Source organism: Ovis canadensis, chromosome 2 (genome assembly GCF_042477335.2).
Source record: "Ovis canadensis isolate MfBH-ARS-UI-01 breed Bighorn chromosome 2, ARS-UI_OviCan_v2, whole genome shotgun sequence".
In the NCBI taxonomy this organism is placed as follows: Eukaryota; Metazoa; Chordata; class Mammalia; order Artiodactyla; family Bovidae; genus Ovis; species Ovis canadensis.
This window is the reverse complement of record NC_091246.1, coordinates 32157675-32178476: the sequence shown is the minus strand read 5'-3', so window position 1 is coordinate 32178476 and position 20802 is coordinate 32157675. Positions and strand designations below refer to the sequence as shown.

General features: G+C 48.2%; 1 protein-coding gene across 8 annotated transcripts in view; it reads left to right on the top strand.

Annotated features, from left to right (window-relative positions):
* The window catches only part of DAPK1 (death associated protein kinase 1), a 206902-nt gene that overhangs the window by 172227 nt on the left and 13873 nt on the right, over positions 1–20802 (top strand). For all 8 annotated transcript variants that reach the window (XM_069573905.1, XM_069573902.1, XM_069573906.1 and 5 more), the window contains exons 19-20: positions 808–885; positions 15176–15398. In XM_069573905.1, coding sequence (XP_069430006.1) covers positions 808–885; positions 15176–15398 — 301 coding nt within the window. The remainder of the gene's footprint in view (positions 1–807; positions 886–15175; positions 15399–20802) is intronic.

The following is a 20802-nucleotide window of genomic DNA, read 5'->3' as shown; positions in this document are numbered from 1 at the left end:
TCTTTTCTACTTTTAAATTTGTGATGATTCCTAAGGTGCAGCAGAGCAGCCCCTCAGTCTCCCATCCCTCCTCTGTGGTGGGTGAACCACTAGCGTTCCCACCGCCCGGGAACACCTCTGAGGTTACTACGCTCAGCGCGCTGAGACTGTGAGGAGGCGCTCGAAAAACGTTAGCCATCATCGTGCATGTTCACAGCCTGGAAACAAATTTGCTCAGTATGCAACTGCAGCTCTGTGAAAATTCTCTAATTAAAAAGCAAACACTGAAGTGCCGTGGACCCTTATTTCCACCTTTTATGTTTCACTGAAGATCTTCAGATCCAAATTGTCTGTAAAACTCAGCCTTTTCTTTGAAATGCACAGTAATTACCCGTAACTAGCTTGATATGAGTGCTGAGGTTTGTCCCTGGAAGGATTCTAAGACGTTAGCTTCCACTAACTAGAATTTGGCAGCTAATGACAGTCTTTATCGTTGGCCTAATTGGAGGGAGGTTCAGGATGCAGAGTAATCTGCCTGCTAATGAGGTGCCCGGTTTGATTAAAGCCTGTGGGCCTGAGACATCTTGCCTTTGGACCTCAAAGCGCCAATGCATGTTTTTTTTTTTTCTGCCTTCCTTATCTTCCTTTCCTGGACAATCAGTGAAATTGGGATTCCACAGAAAAGGAAATAATTCAAGACAGGGTCTTTTGCCACCTTATTTGCTTCTGATGCCTGTTACACTGTTTCTGTCTCAGAAGGGGATGTTGGTGTGTGGAACACACAGTTCTCTGCAGTGAAGGAAAAAACTAATCATTTCTCTCCAACAGGATGGAAAGACAGCAGAAGATCTTGCGAAATCCGAACAGCATGAACACGTAGCAGGCCTCCTCACGAGACTCCGAAAGGTGAGAAATTGTGCTCTGAAATGCTTTGTGCTTTTTATGTGAAAAATTCTGTCTTGTCCCTTATAAACACTGAGAATGAACAATCTGTTGGACACACAGGTGGTACCAAAAGGCACCTGTCCTGAGCTGTGGTTTGCTTATCGATTTGCATAAACGTGTCGGCTACCTCTCTGGTTTCTTATTCTGTGTTAGGACTTGGAAATCACTGGCCTCTTTTTGCAGCCACTGTGCCTGATTTTCCTCCTGTCACCCTGTCTATAATACCTGCCCCCTGTGAAGTAGAGGGGAAATGAAAAAGCTGACCCTGCTTCTTTCTTTCTTAAATGTCTTGAGCTCCAAAATATCACATGTGCTCCAGCTTATCAAACATCATGGCTATAAGGTTTAAGAAGACATGACAAAAATAAATACATGCAGGTATGCCTTTTCAACCCACATCACAGCAGTGTGTACTGAGAGACTTCAAAACAGTCACACCCTTTAAGTTAGGGATTCTCTGTCTGTGACTCTATCCTAAAGAAATGAAAGAAATGCATTTTTAAAAAAAGTTGTATGCATGAAGATGTTCGTTGCAGTGTTATTTATAAAAATTGGCAATAAAAATTGGAAATGTTGGATGACCAACAATAATGTCTGATAAACTGTCATACAGCTATATAATGGAATGGATTTTGGCCTTTAAATGTTCTTGAAGAGGTTTTAGTAACAGGAGTTTAATGTTTAGGATGTTCCTAGGCTGCAAAGCAGAAGATGAATTATGTGCACATTATAATTCCAGCTATGTTTTTTAAAATACATAGAAAGAAAATGTTAGCAGTGGTGTCTTTGGGTTTTGCTTTCTTAATTGACAGTCTCTTCTTTAAATATAACTGTTTTTTCCAAACTTCCTAAAATAATCATGTAATAATTATTTTAAAAAAGGACAAATGTTATAGAAATTTTTTAAATCAGTTAATTTAAGTGTTCATGAAAAAGTATTATTTCAAATAAGCGCAGGGTATCCTACAAAGATCCTGCCATATAAATTGAAAAGTGCCTGGGGGAGGGATAACAATGTCTTAACTTTCACAGCTACTAAAAGTTTGAATTGATATAGTGGTCCCCTGGTCCTGGTTGCAGGCGAAGGGCAAGGGGACACAGGAAGAGGTTGGAATGATTTCAGTGCTTGGAGTTGGCCTGGGGAAGATAATGGGCTTTCACACCTTTGTGCTTTGGAGTCTGTGAACTGATAAACACTGAGATCCCCTAGGCCGCTGCTGGGATTCAGTCTCCCCTTGAATCTAGGATTTCTGGAAAGAGATCCCGCCTTATTCACAAGTTCTTACAGGAAAAACTTAAATTAACTCTGGACTTCATGTTCTCCCACTCTGTACCACCACAGACTACCTCACTGTGAGGGAGAATTTGGACTAGCAAAGCAAGGGAAAACTTTTTGTTTACAGGCAAAACAAGAGGGGGGAGGGGTGCAGGAACCTATGAGTCTGTCAGCAAATCAACAATGAACTTTCACATAAAATCTCCTCATCTTAAAATTCACTTTATTTGAAGTGATATTCAGCCAAATGAAATAAACTTCAAGCCAGATTGACTCAGAGGCCACCAGTTTGCAACCTCTGACTTTTGCTGGATTTTATTGTAGGGACCCCACATTTGAGTATAGAATTCTATGTTTATAGACAGATTATCACACTTTAAAGGCTGTGTTTTTTTTTTGTTAATGGAAACAGTATCTTTTGCTTGTTTGTTTGTTTTTTAATATTTATCTATTTGGCTGCACCAGGTTTTAGTTGCAGCATGCGGGATCCAGTTCCCTGACCAGGTATCAAACCCAGGCTCCCTGCATTGGGAGCACGGAGTCTTAGCCAGTGGACCACAAGGGAAGTCCCATAATAAGGGCTGTTTTAAGTTGATTCCCCATTATAAAACTCATTCATAGTGGAAAGAACCTGATGCAAATCTGGCCTTTCCACAGTTTGAGTGAGTACACATTTTTACAGTTAATACCTCTAGTATGGTCCACTATTAGGAAGAAACATTTTATTAGGCTCAACACCTTAGCAGGTATATAAACATGCTGAAGCAGGTATTCCTAGGTTTCCCAAATTCCACGAAGCAGGATTTTAACCTGCCTGCCTCCACTGGTGCCATCGTTCTGCTCTGAGCCCAACGTCGTCCTTACAGGTGTTTTGTGGGCTCAGTTGGTGCCCAGGCAGCCCCTCTCACAAGTGTAGCACTCTGGACAGTACTGTTGCCTGGTACTTTCTTGCCTTGGAGTGCGGTTCATCAACTCAGAAACGCTCGTTACATAGCAGTGCTTCAGGGAAAGGTGCAGCCTGTTCATCTTAAAGCAAAAATCAGCCGTAAGCCATGATCTTCTATGCTCTAATGGTCACCCCAGGAAACACCCTCTTCTGGCCAAGGGACAAGGCTTTTCCTTGGACTGTGCTTTGTTTTAGTGCCCATCTACCCCTTAGGAAGATACTTTTATTTAAAACCATTGCTATGCTAGATACAAGCCCAGATGTCCATTCCAGCAGGTCAGAAAAAACAGACAAATGCCATTTAAAAAGACAGGAAGGAGAGCACTCTACAAGATAGCCAAGGTTGGGTCGATTGGATGGGTAGGGCTCAAAGCACCTTCTCCCGTTATCTGATTCCTGTATTTCTTGCTGTGCTTCAACCACTTTTATAATTAAGAATATAAATAGTCAGTGAAGCCGCATGCAGCTCAAGGAAGGGTGGCTGTCTCCAGACTGGAATTTTGAATTCGGTGTGGCATGGGTTCTTGCACAGTCCCAGTTTGGGGCTTTTCCTTTTTTTTTTCCTTCCATTAATTTGTACTTTTGCTTTTTGATGTCTAGATTTTTTCAAAAGGGGAGGGAGAAGGAATATTGTAGCGTTTAGTCTTTTACCATTATCCTATGATTTTTGTAAGGAGATGAAGAAAGTCATTACGATGCCTGTGAATATAGTACCTCATCCCTCTTGGAGCCCAGAATCTACTGGGAGATTCCCCTCTTGTCTTTGCTTTGAGAGGCAAAATATAGGGTAAAGGCTGAGAGCACAGACTCAGGAATCCCCACTCTGCCACACCTTCATGCTGGGTGAACTACCAATCTGCTTAACAGGCTGGGCCTCAGTTTCCCTGTTTGTTAAACGGGGTGAGTACAGTGCTACTCACAGGATGGTGGTAAGGGTCAGGCGGGTGGTGTAAACGACGTCCTTAGAGCAGTGCCTGCACACCCTGAGCACCATGTGTTTGCCACAGTCGGCATCCTAGCTCGCATCCTGCAGACCACCCTCCAGGTCCAGGGGAACTATGGAGGTTCCTATTGGGGCCCCCTCTTGTGACCCAGCCCTCAGGAGCAGATGTTGGGGTGTCAGCAATGGCAGCCGTGGCAGGGTACATTTGAGAGTCGTTTTTAGTAACAGCAACCATTGATGCTCAGTGTGTGTGGCAGCCCTGTAATTTTACATCCCTGAGTTGCGGATGTTCCCGCAGGAATCCCGGTCTCCACGAGGTTAAGCAACATGCTAATTACAGAGCGGAGACCCAGACCAAAACAGAAATGCATGCTTTTGGGGCTCAATCAGAGGCTCAGGACTTCTTCAGAGTCAATTCTCCAACAGCCCAGGATGGTCCTTCCCTCCGGTGGGGTCACCTGCTTGGTGGCAGACATGGGTCACTTCCCTTGAGGTAATGCAGAGCCCTGTGCCCTTCAGCGGAGTCTCCCCAACTTCATGTTCAAGATCCACGTAATCATTGCTTTAGTCATGCCTTCAAATGACTCTAGACCTCAGCTTTCCCATTAGCCAGAAAGGGAGGAGTTGACTGCCAAACATTTCTAACCATCCACTATCTTTAAAAAAAAAAAATAATAATAAATCCCAAAATAAATAACTGCTTGGGATTTCGGGACACCCAGTGCTGGAACCTGGTTCTTGAAAATGATCATGATGTCCCAGTGTGTCCCTGGAGAATGCATCGCAGAGGGCTCGTGGGCGGTTGCCTTAAGGAGCAGGCTCTACCTGCAGAGAAAGCCAAGAAAGGCGATTTGTTTGCAGTGGCAACCTACAATGGATCATCTGCAGGAAGAGACTGCCCACAGCCCTGTACAGTGGGTGAGGGGAACGGAAGAAGGTAATTTACACTGAGGGGCATTTTATCACCATTCCTTTCAGTATCATTTTCTGTTCCAGGTTGCAGTGTTTCTTACCAGGGAGCTGTCAGAATTTGGGGGTGAGTGGAACTTCCTGTCCTTGCAGGATACAAGGACCCCCGAAGATTTAATGTCAAGCATCCCCTCCCACATTCATTGTGGAAACCAAAAAACTGCCTCTGTACCTTTCCTGACACCCCCGGGGGTGGTGCCACCCTCTGCTCACCCACCCCACGTGCGTCCTAAGCGCAGTCACTGGGTGAAGTCTGTGTCCGCGACAGCAGCGGGGGGGTGGCCGTAAGTTGCCTTGCTCTGCCATTTGGTTTCTCAGGGCCAGATTAGCGACAGAAATGCTCCCTGTGTTTTCACCTCTCATCAGTTGTCAAGCCTAGGAATGTGTTCTTAAACATCTGTTAGGGGTAAGCCATGGAGCTTTCTCTTCTGAGAACAGAACCAAAGTCATCTTGTTGAGGCACATGGGGCAGCAGAGGGTGGGCTGGAGGAGAGTGAGAGGAGATGGCATCCCTAACGCAGGGGGCTGACCGTGGGAGGTGAGACCTGCAGCCAGCGCATCCTTATCTGGGCAGGTAGGGGAGAGGGCAGCCGAGCTGGGGCTCATGAGGGAAGGAAGAACACAGCATGCCTTCCTCTCTGACGCAGTTCAAGAGGAGATGGCGGGGTGGTGGCATGCAGGAGCCCATGGTAATGTCTGGGAGGGCCCACCATACACATCTCTCCCCAGCTGTGTGTTCCGTGCCGTCACATTCGGGGCTGAAATCAGCTGTGGTAGTGGTATTTACACCGCAGGAATCAGCAAACACTGGTCAGGCTTCACCTTTTACGCGAAACCCCAGCCTGCTCCCCCTCCATCCCCTGCAATGAGCTGGTTTCCCAGCACACCATTGCTTTAGGGGCCTCTAGAGGCCCCCTTATCTCAACCACACATGGTAGGTATCACTTTCTTATAAGGAGCTGCAACCCTCTTCTGTCCTCTGTGTTCACCCCCACTGCTAAACAAAGCCCCCTTCAGCCCTCCAAACCTGCTCAAGAACTCTGTGGTCACTTAGCCAAACCAGTTCTCCTCCTAGAAAAAGGGGAGCTTGTTATAACAGGCGGTGTGGGGGGTTGCGCTTAGATTTTGTACTGGCATCCATTTTTACTATCATATCAAGGTCTATTCTTTCCTGATTTTAAAACACTAGTTTTAAGGGGGTTGAGAAGTCAGCTTATTTTTATTTTGTTTGATTGTCCTTCTAATCAGCTTTTCGGTAAACTGATATTAAAAGTAGTTGCTTTTCCTAAGTCTGAGACTAGATGGTGAAGAAATATGCCCAGGAATAGTTTGAAAAAATAGGACAAAGTTGGGAGCTTGCCCAAAATTTAGAATTCACCACAAGTAAACTGCATTTGCATAATTAAGAGTTGCTGCTCCCATCCTGTGGGTCTAATTGCATCCTGCCACGTGCAGAGAGCCACGTCACCTCTCCAGTTCTCTTATCTGTCTTTCCCAGACGGGAGATGGCTCTCGATCTCCCATCAATCTAGCTGTTTAGTCACTTTTGCCGATGAGAAAGTGAAAGCTGAATTGCCAGGGGGTAGAAGGTGCTGGAAGAAAGGAAACTAGAAGCCCGTGTCGACTAAACAAATATAGTTAGAATGCAAAAGTAGAGTTATTTTATTTGGTGGGAATGTTTAGGAGTCTGAGCCAGGGAGACAAGCATCTCAGTAGCTCTAAGAAAACTGCTCCAAAGAGGCAGGAGGGGAAGTCAGGCTATATACAATTTTGTAACAAGGGAGCAGGCATTTTGAACATCAAAGATGGGGTATCAAGTTAAGGAATTTGGCATTCTATGTATGGGGAGATGTAAGCCTCTGGGCTCACTGCGTTCATTCCTTTCAAATGCACCTCCGCTGTCTGGGGCCACCCCTGTTCCCTCGTTCACCTTGCTTCCTGCATTCCCCCAGCTCCTCAGCAGTCACCCTTGGGGGTGGCAGCGTCTGCGCTTTCGGGAGCTCTCATTCACATTTGGAGGCCAGAAATCGCTGATGGCTGTCACATTTCTTGTTTCTTAATATGGCAGGAGATGTTTTCATTTCACACCAGGGTTCACCAGGGCTTCAAAAAGCAATGCAGTTACCAAATAATGCTCATCTAAAAGATAATCACAGTGTCTACCGTAGGGAAGAAGTATGAGAGACCAAGTGAAGGAAAGAGGCAAGACCAGTCCATAAACAAACAAGAAAATGTGAGATAGGTCAGGGGGTGGCAAACAAGGACCTAGAGCCAAAACTGGCCCCTCACCTGCTTTTATAAATAAAGTTTTATTGGAACAGAGCTATACCCCTCTGTTTACTCCTGTCTATGGCTAGTTTCTAGATCCATATATGGCAGTCGCAACAGAGACCACTAGGTTCCTTACAGGAACCAGCCAGAGGAAGAGCTGGCAGAAGACAGAGGGAGCAGTGAGTGAAACGGGCCTGAGAAAGTAAAGAGTTAGAAATAGATCAAAAAGGAGGGGGCCATGGGGGTAGCAGCAGAGTTTGAGTGTGATTGTTGGGGCAGAGAACGGTGCCTGAGGTGAGCAGACGGATAGGCCTGGCCTGGAAAGGCAATCGGGTACTGGCCCAAGTGTGTTAAGTAAGTTGTTGTTCAGTCGCTCAGTCGTGTCCGATTCTTTGCAGCCCCATGGACTGCAGCACGCCAGGCTTCCCTGTCCTTCACCATCTCCCAGAGTTTGCTCAAACTCAAATCCATTGAGTCGGTGATGCCATACAACCATCTCGTCCTCTGTCAACCCCTTTCCTCCTGCCTTGGGATTTCCCTCTGACTGCTCATACCCAGAAACCAGATAGAAGGTGGTCTTGGCAGCCGGGTGAGATGGGACGGCTGCTTGGACTGGTACTGTTCAGGCTCAGTTACTTTGTGAACTTGGGGCAGGAATACAAATGAGAGCTCGCTATCCTGTGTAAATATTTGAAGTATGTGGTTAAAGCTAACGGGGAAATTCTGGCCTCCCATTACACAAATGCACCTTTGTGAACACCTGGAAGCCTGAGTTCCGGTTTAGGGTTCTGGTTCCTCAAGGTCCCTGCTGCTTCCCCTGCCATCTTCCCAGCCTGCACCCGAGGCCTTGCCACGTCCCAGCCACATCCACCAGCCTGTGGGGTCGAGGGGATCGGGACATGCGAGGATATTTTGAGGCATGAGTCAAGACTTAGGGAACCCAGAAGTCCTGACCCGCCTCTCCTCTGAGCAGTGTCCCTGCTCACTCTGCCCTGGCCCAGCCAGTGAGGGCCTGACCAGACTGGGCACTGGGGCATCTCGGAGCTTCTGTTAAATATAGACCACACTCTGCCTCCAAAGAAATCAGCATTCTTCCACCTTCTCGAGCTAATCAGGAGCACACTGTACCTCTCTCTGCCCCCGCTATGCATCAAAACCAGAGTGTGCATGGGAGAGCATACACGCTAAAGCTGCTGGAAGCTGCCTTCTTGGGGACAGACGCTGATCTGAGCACGCCACTCGTCCCTGCTGCGACATCTAATGGTGAAAAGTGGAAGTGCACCACCCACCAGGAGGAGAGAGATGTCAGAAACTTTGTTCAGTCACTCAGTGTCTTTGCGACTCTTTGTGACCCCATGGACTGCAGCACACCAGGCTTCCCTATCCTTCACTGTCTCCTGGAGTTTCCTCAAACTCATATCCATTGAGTCGATGGTGCCATCCAACCATCTCATCCTCTGTCACCCCCTTCTCCTGCCTTTAATCTTCCCCAATATCAGGGTCTTTTCTAATGAGTTGGCTCTTCACATCAGGTGGCCAAAATACTGAAGCTTCAGTATCGGTCCGTACAATGAATATTCAGGATTGATTTCCTTTAGGGCTGACTGGTTGCTGTCCAAGGGACTCTCAAGAGTCTTCTCCAGTACCACACCTCTGTCCCAGAGGGCTGTCTCAAATTCTGTGTTCAGATTCTTCACGGTTCTTAGTGAACACCAGTGGGGAGGGGCCCTCCTTGAGGACAAGGTTAAATTTCCTTGGACTGAAGACTTGAGTATATTCTGCTTGTCCTTGCCTTTAAGCAGTTTCCCAGCCCATCTTCCCAAGAGCAAAGTAAAGGGTGAGGGTCCCTCCCAGTCCAGGCCAGCAGGTCCTGACTGCAGGGAAAGGGAGGGCAGGGAGACGTGCGAAGGCCCTGGGCAGAGAGCAGGGATGTGGGATGGCTTGCAAGCCCTAGACCCCTTTCTTTGGCCATCGAAATATTTTTCTCACCTGCCTGCCATTCATCTCCACTTGAAAGGTGAGAATGTGTATGTGTTTGTATGATCGTCCCAGAATCGAGGACACTATAAAACCTGAGCTGTCAGTCCCATGAAGCAGTATTTTCTTGGACAAAACAAGATTTCTTGAGGATTGCTACATTTGGGAAACAGCATGAGAGCTAGTGATGGATTCTGACATGAACGCAGTGCCTGCAGAAGAAGGTTCAACCTGTATTTCTGATTGAAATCTGTATTTCTTTAAAAAAAGACGCTCCCCTGGAGCTCCCCAAGGACATGGAGCCTGTTAACACAGGCCAGCAGTCCAACTCATTTGCTTAGGAAAAATGAGGTGCCCGAGTGTACCCTTTGTCTGTGCAAATCCAGAGTGGGGAGGCGGGGTGCACTCTCATCCTACTGACCCTTTTCATAGCAATGACTTATAAGCCTTACTTTAAATCAGGACTCTGCACTAACTGGGACGTGTTTTCTTAGTATAATGAACTGGAAATGGCCCTTGCTGGATATTCGCAGTCCTAGGACTAATAACTGAAGCACAACCCAGCTTTGAGTTTCTGTTCTCAACTTTGTAAATCCTTGTTTACTCCTCCCCGCTCCCCATTCCCCTTCTAGAAACCCATCACCTCCCTTTCAGTGACAGCAGTGATAGAAGGGAAACCTAGTTCTGTCTTCACCTTGGTCAAGAAAGGGCCTTGACCCCTCTGAGCCTTGGTTTCCACATCTGAAAGGGAGAATGACCACATTAACCACAAAGGTTGAGGTTTAACGAGGATTGTGAGTGAAAGAACAGTGTAAGCAGGAAGATACAAACCTGGAAGTTACAGCTGCAGACGGAAATGCATCTGTCGCAACTCCTAGGGGTGTTCATGAAAGAATAGTTCAGGACCCTTGTTGAAGACAGTAGGATGGACTATTTGAGGGTACTGCAGTGGGTACGGAGCCGAGGAAAGAGATCAACTCAACCCCAAATTCAACTAGGACAAGCGTGGATTTATAACCAAGGAATTGGGTGGGGTTCATGGATGGAAAATCACTAAGACAAAACCCAGAGGCTAAGGGGTTTCTTGCTAGAAAGCCATGCCTTGGATTCTTTCATGAGATGGTCAGCCAGCTGAGGCCACAAGAGGAGATGGAAGGGAGGCTCGGGGGAAATGCAGTTGTTTATATCATTGGTCCCAGAGAGACAGGGATTAGGGTTGGGTCACGGAGCTCAGACCCAGTTAAGCAGGGGGAAGCAGAGAGCCCCTGGGGCAAGTGCTTTTCTGGCGTCAGGGTGGGTACACAAGGAAAGGTGCAGGGCATGTCACTGGGGCATTTGAATGTCAGGGGTCACAGTGGGAGGGTCGGAAGTGTGTCTGAGCCCACTTACACACTGGTGTACCTGGGCTGGCGCTGACATCCTCTGTGGGGATGTTGAGGCAGCAAACATAGGAAGTTTTAAAGATTATAATACTCATCAGGATTATTGCTGAAGGCAGGGCAGGTGCTCAGATATCAAGGTTGGGCATGAAGAGTTTGCTCAGATATCAAGGGTGAGGGATTTCCTCTAAACTTGACCTTGCAGGATTCTTGTTCATCCTGGACTAACCAGGCCGACACAGCCCACTGTCACCAGCCCCTCTTCCCTGTTTCCTCCATTTCTGGGGCTGACTTGGGAGCAGGCAGACAGACCACCAGCCACTGCTAGCCCACCACTGCCCTGAGTGGAACTGGAAGGAGCAGAGGGCACTCAGTCCAGGCAGCACTGAGCAAGGCTGAGACACACCCTCTCTCAGTGGCGTGGAACAAGCCCACTTTGGTTCAGAGCAGCTGCTGGAAGCAACGGGGTAACACCTGTGTCCGAGGGTTACCGCAGTCTGCTCAGGCTTGGGCCCAGACCTGCGGGACTCATGTGAGGGAACAGAGGTGCCCTCAGTCCTTCACACAGGACAGATGTGTTGGCCCAGCCTCAGAGTGTCAGGATCAGAGGACACGGAAGAGACAGAATAGAGCAATGCTATGGGTAATGCCCCCAGATTCAGTGATGGGACTAAAGCCAGAAGCAGGTTTTCTGCCTTTGCCCCATCTCAGGAGAAGCACATCCTGGCTTCACGCAAAGAATCTGTCCGTGTTAGTTAGCCATGTGTCATGGACTAGGTGAACTTTTTTAGTTATTCATGAGATACTCCTAAAGGAGGAGGCCGCTCCCAATTCAGACACTCACTGTGCCGTGGGTGGCACTAGTGTTAAAGCACCCCCTGCCAGCGCCGGAGACATAAGACACGTGGGTTCGATCCCTGGGTTGGGAAGATCCCCTGGAGGAGGGCACGGCAACCCACTCCAGTATTCTTGCCTGGAGAATCCCATGGACAGAGGAGCCTGGGGGCTACAGTTCATGGGGTCGCCAAGAGTCAACACAACTGAAGCAACTTAGCATGCAGCACCCACAACTTGAAGGTAGAAGGGCTAGTTTGAAGATTAAATTATAATGGGAGGTGGTAGATTATCTTCATGGCCTCATCTGCCACAGTGAATGGCATCAGGGAGAAGCCCCTCCCCCATTTCTTGCCTGATCAGCAGCACCCCAATGAGTAACTGCCTCAGAATAGAGCTTTTCAACTCCTGTGCTGACTTGGGTCATAATTCAGGGGAATCGCTGGCAAGATACTCCAGCGCTTTCCACCCAGTGCTGCGTTTTGTCTCAGTACCTGCTGAGATTTGAGGTTAAAAAAAGAAACCCAACAAGGACAACCTCATGTTCTACAGATCACTGTCCAAACTGTGGTTTCCAACCCCTAGGAGAACCAATACTTTCTAACAGTTGTCCCCAGCCTTTTGGATAGGGAGTGGTTCGGGCAGTAATTTGAACCCTGGGGAGCGGTGGATGAAGCTTTGCTGCTCACCTCTTGCTGTGCTTCCTGGGTCCTAACAGACCAAGGACTGGTGAGGGGTGGGTGGGGACCCCTGCTTTATAATGTACATTTTGTGATGCCGTCATTACTCTCCTGAAATAAAACTCGAAGGTAACAGTGTACCTACTGAGGTTAATTTTAAAAGACAACAGAATGCCCTAACTGTAATATAACAAAGACATCAAAGTAATATGTATGTGGTATAATAGAAGGTGTTTCAGTATGTAATTGCAGAGCATAGGCGATGAGGAGACGTTGTTAACTTGACAGACGCTTGGACCCATCCACAGAATCACCGAATGTAACACCTACAGATGCCAGGGATGTTGGAGGGACAGCAACTCAAAACAGCAGCAACAGGCTGACGTTTTAGAAGTGGGGATCAGAGCTTCTGAAAGATTAAGCGGGAAAGGATGTGTGTATAATTCCCCCAACATATACAATTGTTGCACTGCTGGGGAAGTCAGTATGTATTAACCCATACCCTCTCAGAACCCTCTGGGTCATATTAAAATGCAGTTAAGTCCTAAGTTCAGGTGATCACAGACAAGGTCTTTCTCTTATATAAATGCTCAGCAGACACTCAGAAGTCAAGCAGACTCGGGAGAATTCATCCCATTCACAACATTGTGTGTACATATCAAGAGCCCAGCACCCACCTACCCACTGCCCGCCAGCAGCATCCCCCAGCACTGGGAACTAAAACTGCCAGCATCCATTTTCAAAATGCCAGCTCCTGGGCGGTGTTCCCCTTGTCGAGAAAGATGGGTCGGAGTTTACCAGGAGGAAGCGGAGGAAGGAACGCGGAACGCGGGAGAGTTGTGAGCTTGCTACCAGGGCATGAGCCTGCCCTAGGGCTCCCATCCTGTGTTGGTGGTGGAAACTGTAACAGTGGCTCAGGAGGAGGAAATGAGCTCTAAATCAGCACCTCCTAGGATTTAGGTCTGGAAGCAGGGGCCCAGCCAGGCCTGAGACCTCACTGAAAGGAAAAGGCAGACCCTTAGCTCTGAAGCACTCCTGCATCGGTCACCCTGAGTACCTCATTTATGTAGCACCCCTTTATTGGCCATCCTAGGTGAGCCAGGTGCTGGGGATACCGTCCTGCCCTCAGGTTGGCCTCTGTTTTAGAGGGGAAGAGTATCACATGATTACCCTCCAGTCCAGGGGGTCACGATGGAGAACCAGATGTGGGCTGGAGCCTGCCCGTGAGGAAACTTCTGGGAGAGGTCACAGCAAGATAGGTCTCCTAGGGTGCAAGGAGTTAACAGGCTAAAGCATAGGGAGTCATCGTGGGTAGGAGAGAAGGACTCGTCCTCGGGCTGCAAGCCAGAGGCTGTTATTGCACAGCTGGGAGCTGAGAGCCAAGAGGGTGCGTGGGGCCAGCATGGAGCTAGGGTGGCATGACCAGCGTTCCACCATGTAGCCCTTGAGGTGGGCTCTCCGGGTGCACGGAGCTCCTCGCCAGCACCATCTCTTCAAACGCACCCATGTCATATTTGATAGGACATTGTTCGTGTGTCTGTCTCTCCTCAAAGCTGCGGATCTGGGGCTGGTATAGACCTTCCTGTTCTAGCACACAGGAGGTCCTCCACGAATGTTTGTTGATGAATCTGTGCATCAGCCAGGGCTGGGGAGACTTCTGCTTCTCCCTGTAGGGCTGAGAAAGAAGACAGCAGAAATGCTATCATGTCCTGCAGGCTCTTCCTCAGCATTTAACTTTGTACGTGGTGACGCCCTTTTTCTTATCATCTTATACCTCCAGAATGTCATCAAGGAGCAGGACTTTTCCACACAGAAGGGGCAGGTGCCCTGGCCAGTCTAGACTGCTTCCCAGAAATTGTTTTACCTAGTTCATCGTGCATCAAAGTGCAATGGAAGTGGGCAAATCCGTTAAGACAGAGCACATCGGTGGTCGCTAGTGGCAGGGCAGAGGGAGGGCTGGGAAGTAACCACCAATAGGTACAGAGTTTCCTTGTGGGGCAGATGAAAGTGCTTTGGGACCAAATAGTAGTAATAGTTGTACATGTAATAAAAGCCGCTGAAAGGTCTGTTTTAAAATGGTTAAAATGGTGAATTGTATGTTACGTCTCGCTTCAGTCGTGTCCGACTCTGTGACCCTGTGGACTGTAGCCCACCAGGCTTCTCTGCCCCTGGGATTCTCCAGGCAAGAGTACTGGCGTGGGTTGCCATGCCCTCCTCCAAGGGATCTTCCCTACCCAGGGTTCAGACCTGCATCTTATGTCTCCCGCCTTGGCAGCAGGTTCTTTACCACTGGGGCCACCTGGGGAACCTATGTTATGTCTGTTTTACATTAAAAAATTTTTAATGTCATGGGGACAGAACAAGAGGTGTCTACCACGTGAGCAGAAATTGCAGACCTCCCGGAGTACAGACTTCCAGTTAGAAATTAAATAAACTTTGGGGCTATAATGCACAGCTGTTGACTAGAGTTACTAATACTCTACAGCACATTCGAAAGTTGATGAGAATAGATCTTTAATATTTGCATCACAAAATATTTGCATCACAAAAAAATATTTTTACTGTGAATAGTGATGGATGTTAACTAGACTTACCAACATGATGATAATTTCACAATAGATACAAACATCAAATCATTTACATTGATTTGAAACTAATGTTATAATAAGGTTACTTTTACCTCCATTTTTTTTTTAAGGCAAAGAAAACTCACAGACCAGAAGGATGCATTGGGGGTCTTTTGTTTGTTTGTTTTGGGGGCTGTTTTATGTTTTTGTTCATCTTCTACTCTCACTGCACAGCTTGCAGGACCTTAGTTCCTCCAACCAGGGATCGAACCTGGGCACGGAGTCCGAACCATTGGACGCCCAGGGAGGTCCCAAGCAGCAGGGTCTTGAACCGTGGGGATCGGCATGTGCGTTTTGCTCAGGGCCTGCTCTTCTCCCTGATTAAGGGCCCCGTTTCATCTCTATTCAGGACACACACCGAGGACTCTTCATCCAGCAACTGCGACCCACACAGAACCTGCAGCCAAGAATCAAGCTGAAGCTGTTCGGCCACTCGGGGTCTGGGAAGACCACTCTGGTGGAATCTCTCAAGTGTGGGCTGCTGAGGAGCTTTTTCCGAAGACGCCGGCCCCGGCTCTCCTCCACCAACTCTACCCGGTTCCCACCCTCGCCCCTGGCCTCCAAGCCAGCAGGTATGTGTGCACCCCACCAGCCCTTGTCTCTCCACTGGGTGCTTCCAAAGTCAAAGCCTGGGAGGAAGGCTGGCTTTGTTTTGAGCACTTGGCCCGAGGCTGACCGACTCCTGGCGCCTTGGTGGCTTCAAGGTGTGGGCCCTCTGGCTCTTGGCCCTGTGTCCACCTCACTCTTGGGCAGCAAGTACACCCTGCCCCCATGCTAGCAAGGAAAGGGCCTCGCTGAACTCACAGTCCACAGTCACAGACATGCAGAATAGCACAACCGTGTCATATTCTGCTCAGGACTCTGTCCTTGAAGACGCAAAGAACTGGGACTGACACAAATTCAGGGTTGCACAGATGGAATATCAGTTCCCAGGATGGGTCATCTCCCCTGACACTCCCTAGAATGCTGTGCGCACGTCCAGGAATGCAAGAACACAGAGCAAAAAATCTGGGTGCATGGGGAGGCCCGTCCACGCGTATCTGGAAGTGGGTTGGTGGATTTGAAAGTCTCCTTAATGGTTTTTCAATTGGTCCATCTGCTCACCTGGGCCCTGGTTGGAAAGCAGGTGTTGCCGTCTACCCCCACCTCCCACAGACACAATTGTCAGTGGACCCACACCCAGAACTGCAGGATGACCTGTCCCTCCCAGGCAGAAACACCTGAGATGACCAAGAGGAAGCAGAACAGTCTGGGGTGTTGTTTTTCCTGCCCCCCACCCCGCTTTTAGAGTAAGGGAATTAAGTTTTTCAAAAATAGGAATATAGACCTTCAGAGACTTTTCTAAACAATGTCATTTTTGAAGCTCTGTGCCTCAGATTCACTTTCTGTACATAATACAAAGGTGTCATACCTGTTACCTAGAATGAAAACAGGTGTTTCAAAGTTCTGTTTCTATGTAATTTCTCTCTCCACGAGGAAAGAGGTCTGGGCAGCCTTAGTAGGGTGAGGGACCATTGACTGAGATCTTCATGCCCCTTTCAACTTTTTCGCTCTGAGCACAGCAGTAGGATTGAAACCAGGGGAAGAAGTACAGCCAAAATGGACGTATAATTAGAATGATTATAATACTGCTAATGCAAACGGAGCACTAACCGTGTGCCAGGAACTGGGCAAAATGGGGTACGTTTGACACCTCATTTAATCCACGTGACAGCTTCATTGGCTTTTTTGCCACCCTTTTACTGAAGCCTTGAGGGGTCAGATACACTGCCTAGAGTCACACAGCTGGCAGTTCATGAAGTGTCTGGCTCCTGAGCCAGGGCTTGTTAATAATGCTTATAACTCCATCTGACCTGGGGCATATTTATGCTCACATTTTCCATTTTCCACTGTAATTTTGCTCAATTTCAGGATGTAATATAGGTTTATACCTTCTCAGAAGCCAGTAGTTTTCCAGATTTAACCATTAAGTTCAGCCTCTGTGTGTGGACACTGCCAACCTTTGCTCAAGGTTCAAAGTGAGCTTCTCTAGCAGTTCCTGGGGTCGCCAATTCTCACCTGCTGTGGGTAAGGTCACTCCAGTCTCAATGACTTGAGGCTAGGAGGTGCAGCGGCAGGGAGGCAGAGAGAAACAGACAAAGAGCAGAGACAAAGATGGGATCTATACAGATCCATGATCTGGAATTTTCACTAGCCATATTAGATATGATTTATGCTGCAGGGGACATCCCTTGTGGCTCAGCTGGGAAAGAATCTACCTGCAATGTAGGAGACCTGGGTTCGATTCTTGGGTTGGGAAGATCCCCTGGAGAAGGGAACGGCTACCTGCTCCAGTATTCTGGCCTGGTGAATTCCATGGACTTTACAGTCCGTGGAGTCGAAAAGAGTTGGACACAACTGAATAACTTTCTCACTTCACCTATGCTGCAGCTCATGGGCACACTTCAGGTGACATACAGGCTCTCCAGGAGGGAGAACAGCTCTACCCTCACTTCTTGGAAGTCGGATCTCCATTCTTCTTCCTCTGATCAGTTCCCATGTCCAGAAGAATCCAGAAGTAGACTCTTGATAAAACACAGCTCACGATGGCTAAAGTGAAGGAAAGAGCTGTCGCTCAGTCATATCCAACTCTTTGCAACCCCATGGACTGTAGCCTTCCAGGTTCCTGTGCCCATGGGATTCTCCCGGCGAGAATACTGGAGTGGGTTGCCATTTCCTTCTCCAGGGGATCTTCCCCACCCACGGATGAAACCGGGTCTTCTGCATTGCAGGCAGATTCTTTACCATCTGAGCCACCAGGAAAGCCCCTCAGGATGACTAGATTATCGGCAAATCTCACTGCATCTTCCAGCTGGGGCTTACAGAGACGTGAGTCATGGGGCTGAGTGACACAAGATTCTCTCAAGGATGACGGGTGCTCTGGACCAGATGAGTGTCCCTGACTTCGATCAGCACAGAGAAAAGTAACTCGGGGTGCAGGAATGTAAGGTCAGAGGTCAGAAGCCTGGTAAGCTGCAGCATTTTGTGTAGTATGAGGAAGGGGAAGGAGAAAAGTTGAATTAACTTCCAGCATTTGCAAATCAAGACACTTCACCTAAGAAGTTGGATATTTATTTGGTTTCTTGTAAAAAATAAGATTGGGAGCTCTGGCCACGCTGGATTCACGTTTCTGCCTGGAGCCAGTTAGTGGCTGGGGTGAGGGGCATAGCACCATATTGAGGGGCCCAGCACCATATTGAGGGGCCCAGGCTCTGCATTTTGCCCTGACCCCACCCAGCCCCCTAACTCCAAGAGGGAGAGCTTGGGAGTAGACTCCCCACATCTGTGTCTGAAATTTCTCCCTGTGACAGAAATGACATTTCAGCAGTGCATTGGTGTGTGTGACCCTTGGGCTAAGGTCACTCCTAGTTCATCCCAAATCTGTCTGACCAAGGCCAGGCAGCCTCCCAGAGGGCCTGGGCAAGGATGGAAGAGGCCCACCCAGCTTCGTGCCCAGGCGGCTGGTCTGCTCTGAGGGTGACTGAAGTGTCTATATGGACAGTTCCTGGAGGTGACACGATTCACTCGCAGCTAACTCTAGTCCTGCTGAGGCTGATAAGAGCTGGGAGGCTGTGTTTTCTGCAGGAGGCTCTGTGTCAGGCCCTTCTCCTGCCCTGCCCAGTGCAGAGCCAGCAGGCCCCCGGCTGCGGAGTGCAGGCAGGAGGCAGCAGAACGTGAAGCCCGGACCCCTGCAGCCCCAGACCAAGCAGCCTAACAGTCACTTTCTGACCCTCACAAAACAGAAGGGGATCCTCAGGAAAACAGAGCATGGCACAGATATGAAGCACCAGGAGGGCCACCTGGAGGGGAACCAGCTGGGGGAGGGCGGCAGGCTCTGGGGGCCTTGCGTACAGGAGAAGGGACAGGGCAGCGTTTCTTTGTAAGGCATGAGGAAAGGCTGTTCTGGAGCATGGTCTTAAGGGAAGGAGGTCCGTTGCAGCCAGGCTCAGCTGCACCCCAGCTCTGGACACCCCTGACTTCTGCTAGGATGGTCAGGCCTTCCTCCTTTCACCAGGACAGATGCCTGCATGAGCACATTTACGTCACTCAGGCGGCAGGAAGGTTGTGGGCTTTTAGAAACTTGCCTTTTGCATTGTGCTGGAGCTAGAGGTTGAGCCGTCAGCCAGGAGACAGGATAGCCTGGCGTGGGGGACCTGGTACAGCCGCTCATGGCACATGGCTGCCGCACACACTCCCTTTGTGCCACAGCTGTTGAACAGTGATTCTGCGGTAGGAAGAATGGTGCCAGGGGAGGAGTGAATGTCCAGAAAGAGCACTGCAGGAGGCTGTTGCCTGCTTACCAGAGAGCAGTGTTTGCAGGAAGTCTTTTCTGACCTGGGTGCAAAAATGGCTTCTCCATCAGGGCCTTCCACTTTTTACCACTAGAGGTCAGTGGTTAGCAAAAATGCTTTCCTCGTGATTTACACTTGATCTTAGCCAAAAGGCTGAGAAGCGATTTTCCCTCGTGATTTTATTGTTTCCCTGTAAAGTTGTTCCTTAATTATACCGTATACAACAATGTCCTGATTTTCATCCTCCCAACAAAAGCTGTCAGCGAGGTGCAGGAATGCCTGTCATCTACCGAATCTGGTCTGCTCTCCCTCGGCAAGTCCACAGTGCTACTAAGACAAAACTTATTCCTGACAGTGCCTGTCCCAGACACAGGTTTTGGAGCACAGGAAAATGGACACACCCATTTTTATGGAAGTCACATGGGTTTTCTCAGACTTGGACTAACAATCTCTAAAGAAATACACTAAAATGCCTATCTTGTTGGCCTAGAAGTTGCTGTTTACCTTTCTGTTTGCCAAGTTTCCTCCTTTTATACCAGGGCTGGGGGAAGATTGTGGGGCAGAGAACATATAAATGAATAATTCCTCCCATCTTATTGTACCTTCTTTCTCCCTTGTACCTGACCCAACCTTTGAGCTCCAATTTTATCCTCCTCCCCTCCAACCTCTTGAAAATTCCGATTGTCTTGGTCCTCCATCTGAAATGTTTGATCTTTCAACAAGGGTTATCTTTGTGTTTGGATCACCAGTTTTAAAAGTCAGGTGACCCAGGTGTAATGACCTTGCAGTGTCTGTCACTATTAACTCTGAACCCAAGGTACTAACTGTATAGTATGATTTAGTTCACTGAGCCCTTCCCAGATGCACTCTCAGAGCCCCCAAATGTGCCCACCCAAGTCCTAGCCTTCACCATACTGTTGGAGGTCTGCTGGACAGACAAGCAAGCCAACAAGCGTCAGAACTGAGGACACACAGGGCTCTGCCCATGGCCCAGGGGACCCAAACTGTGTTATTTGGGTCCCCTCACAAAGTCCTACCATTATTATTCATGATAACATCTTTAAAACTGGTTCTTTTTATTTACTAAAATGTATAGATTTGAAAATGAAATCCTTAATGTCCTTTCCATGAATAGAAAACCAATACCACTGCCACCAGTAAATAAAAATAGATACAGTGAACAGTGATGTGATGAAAATCTAGCTATATACTGTTGAAAGTGAAAGTCTCCCAGTCATGTCAGCTCTTTGCAACCCCATGGAGTGTAGTCTGTCAAGCTACTCTGTCCATGGAATTCTCCAGGTCAGAATACTGAAGTGGGTAGCCATTCCCGTCTCCAGAGGATCTTCCCAACCCAGAGATCAAACCCAGGTCTCCTGCATTGCAGGCAGTTTCTTTACCATCTGAGCCACCAGGGAAGCTCGTACTGTTACCCCCTGCCTCCTTATTAAAAGGGGAGATTAGCAAAGATTGAAGACATGCTAAAGACTTAATGCCACAAACTGAGACTTGCCGCTAAAGCAATTTAAAAACTTTCAGGGGGATCTTTTAAAAGAATAGCTTTCTCACTGTGTGATTCAGCATTAATTAACGCTATGGCCTGCTACCTTCTAAGATCATTTTTCATTCGATCTAACTTCTCAGT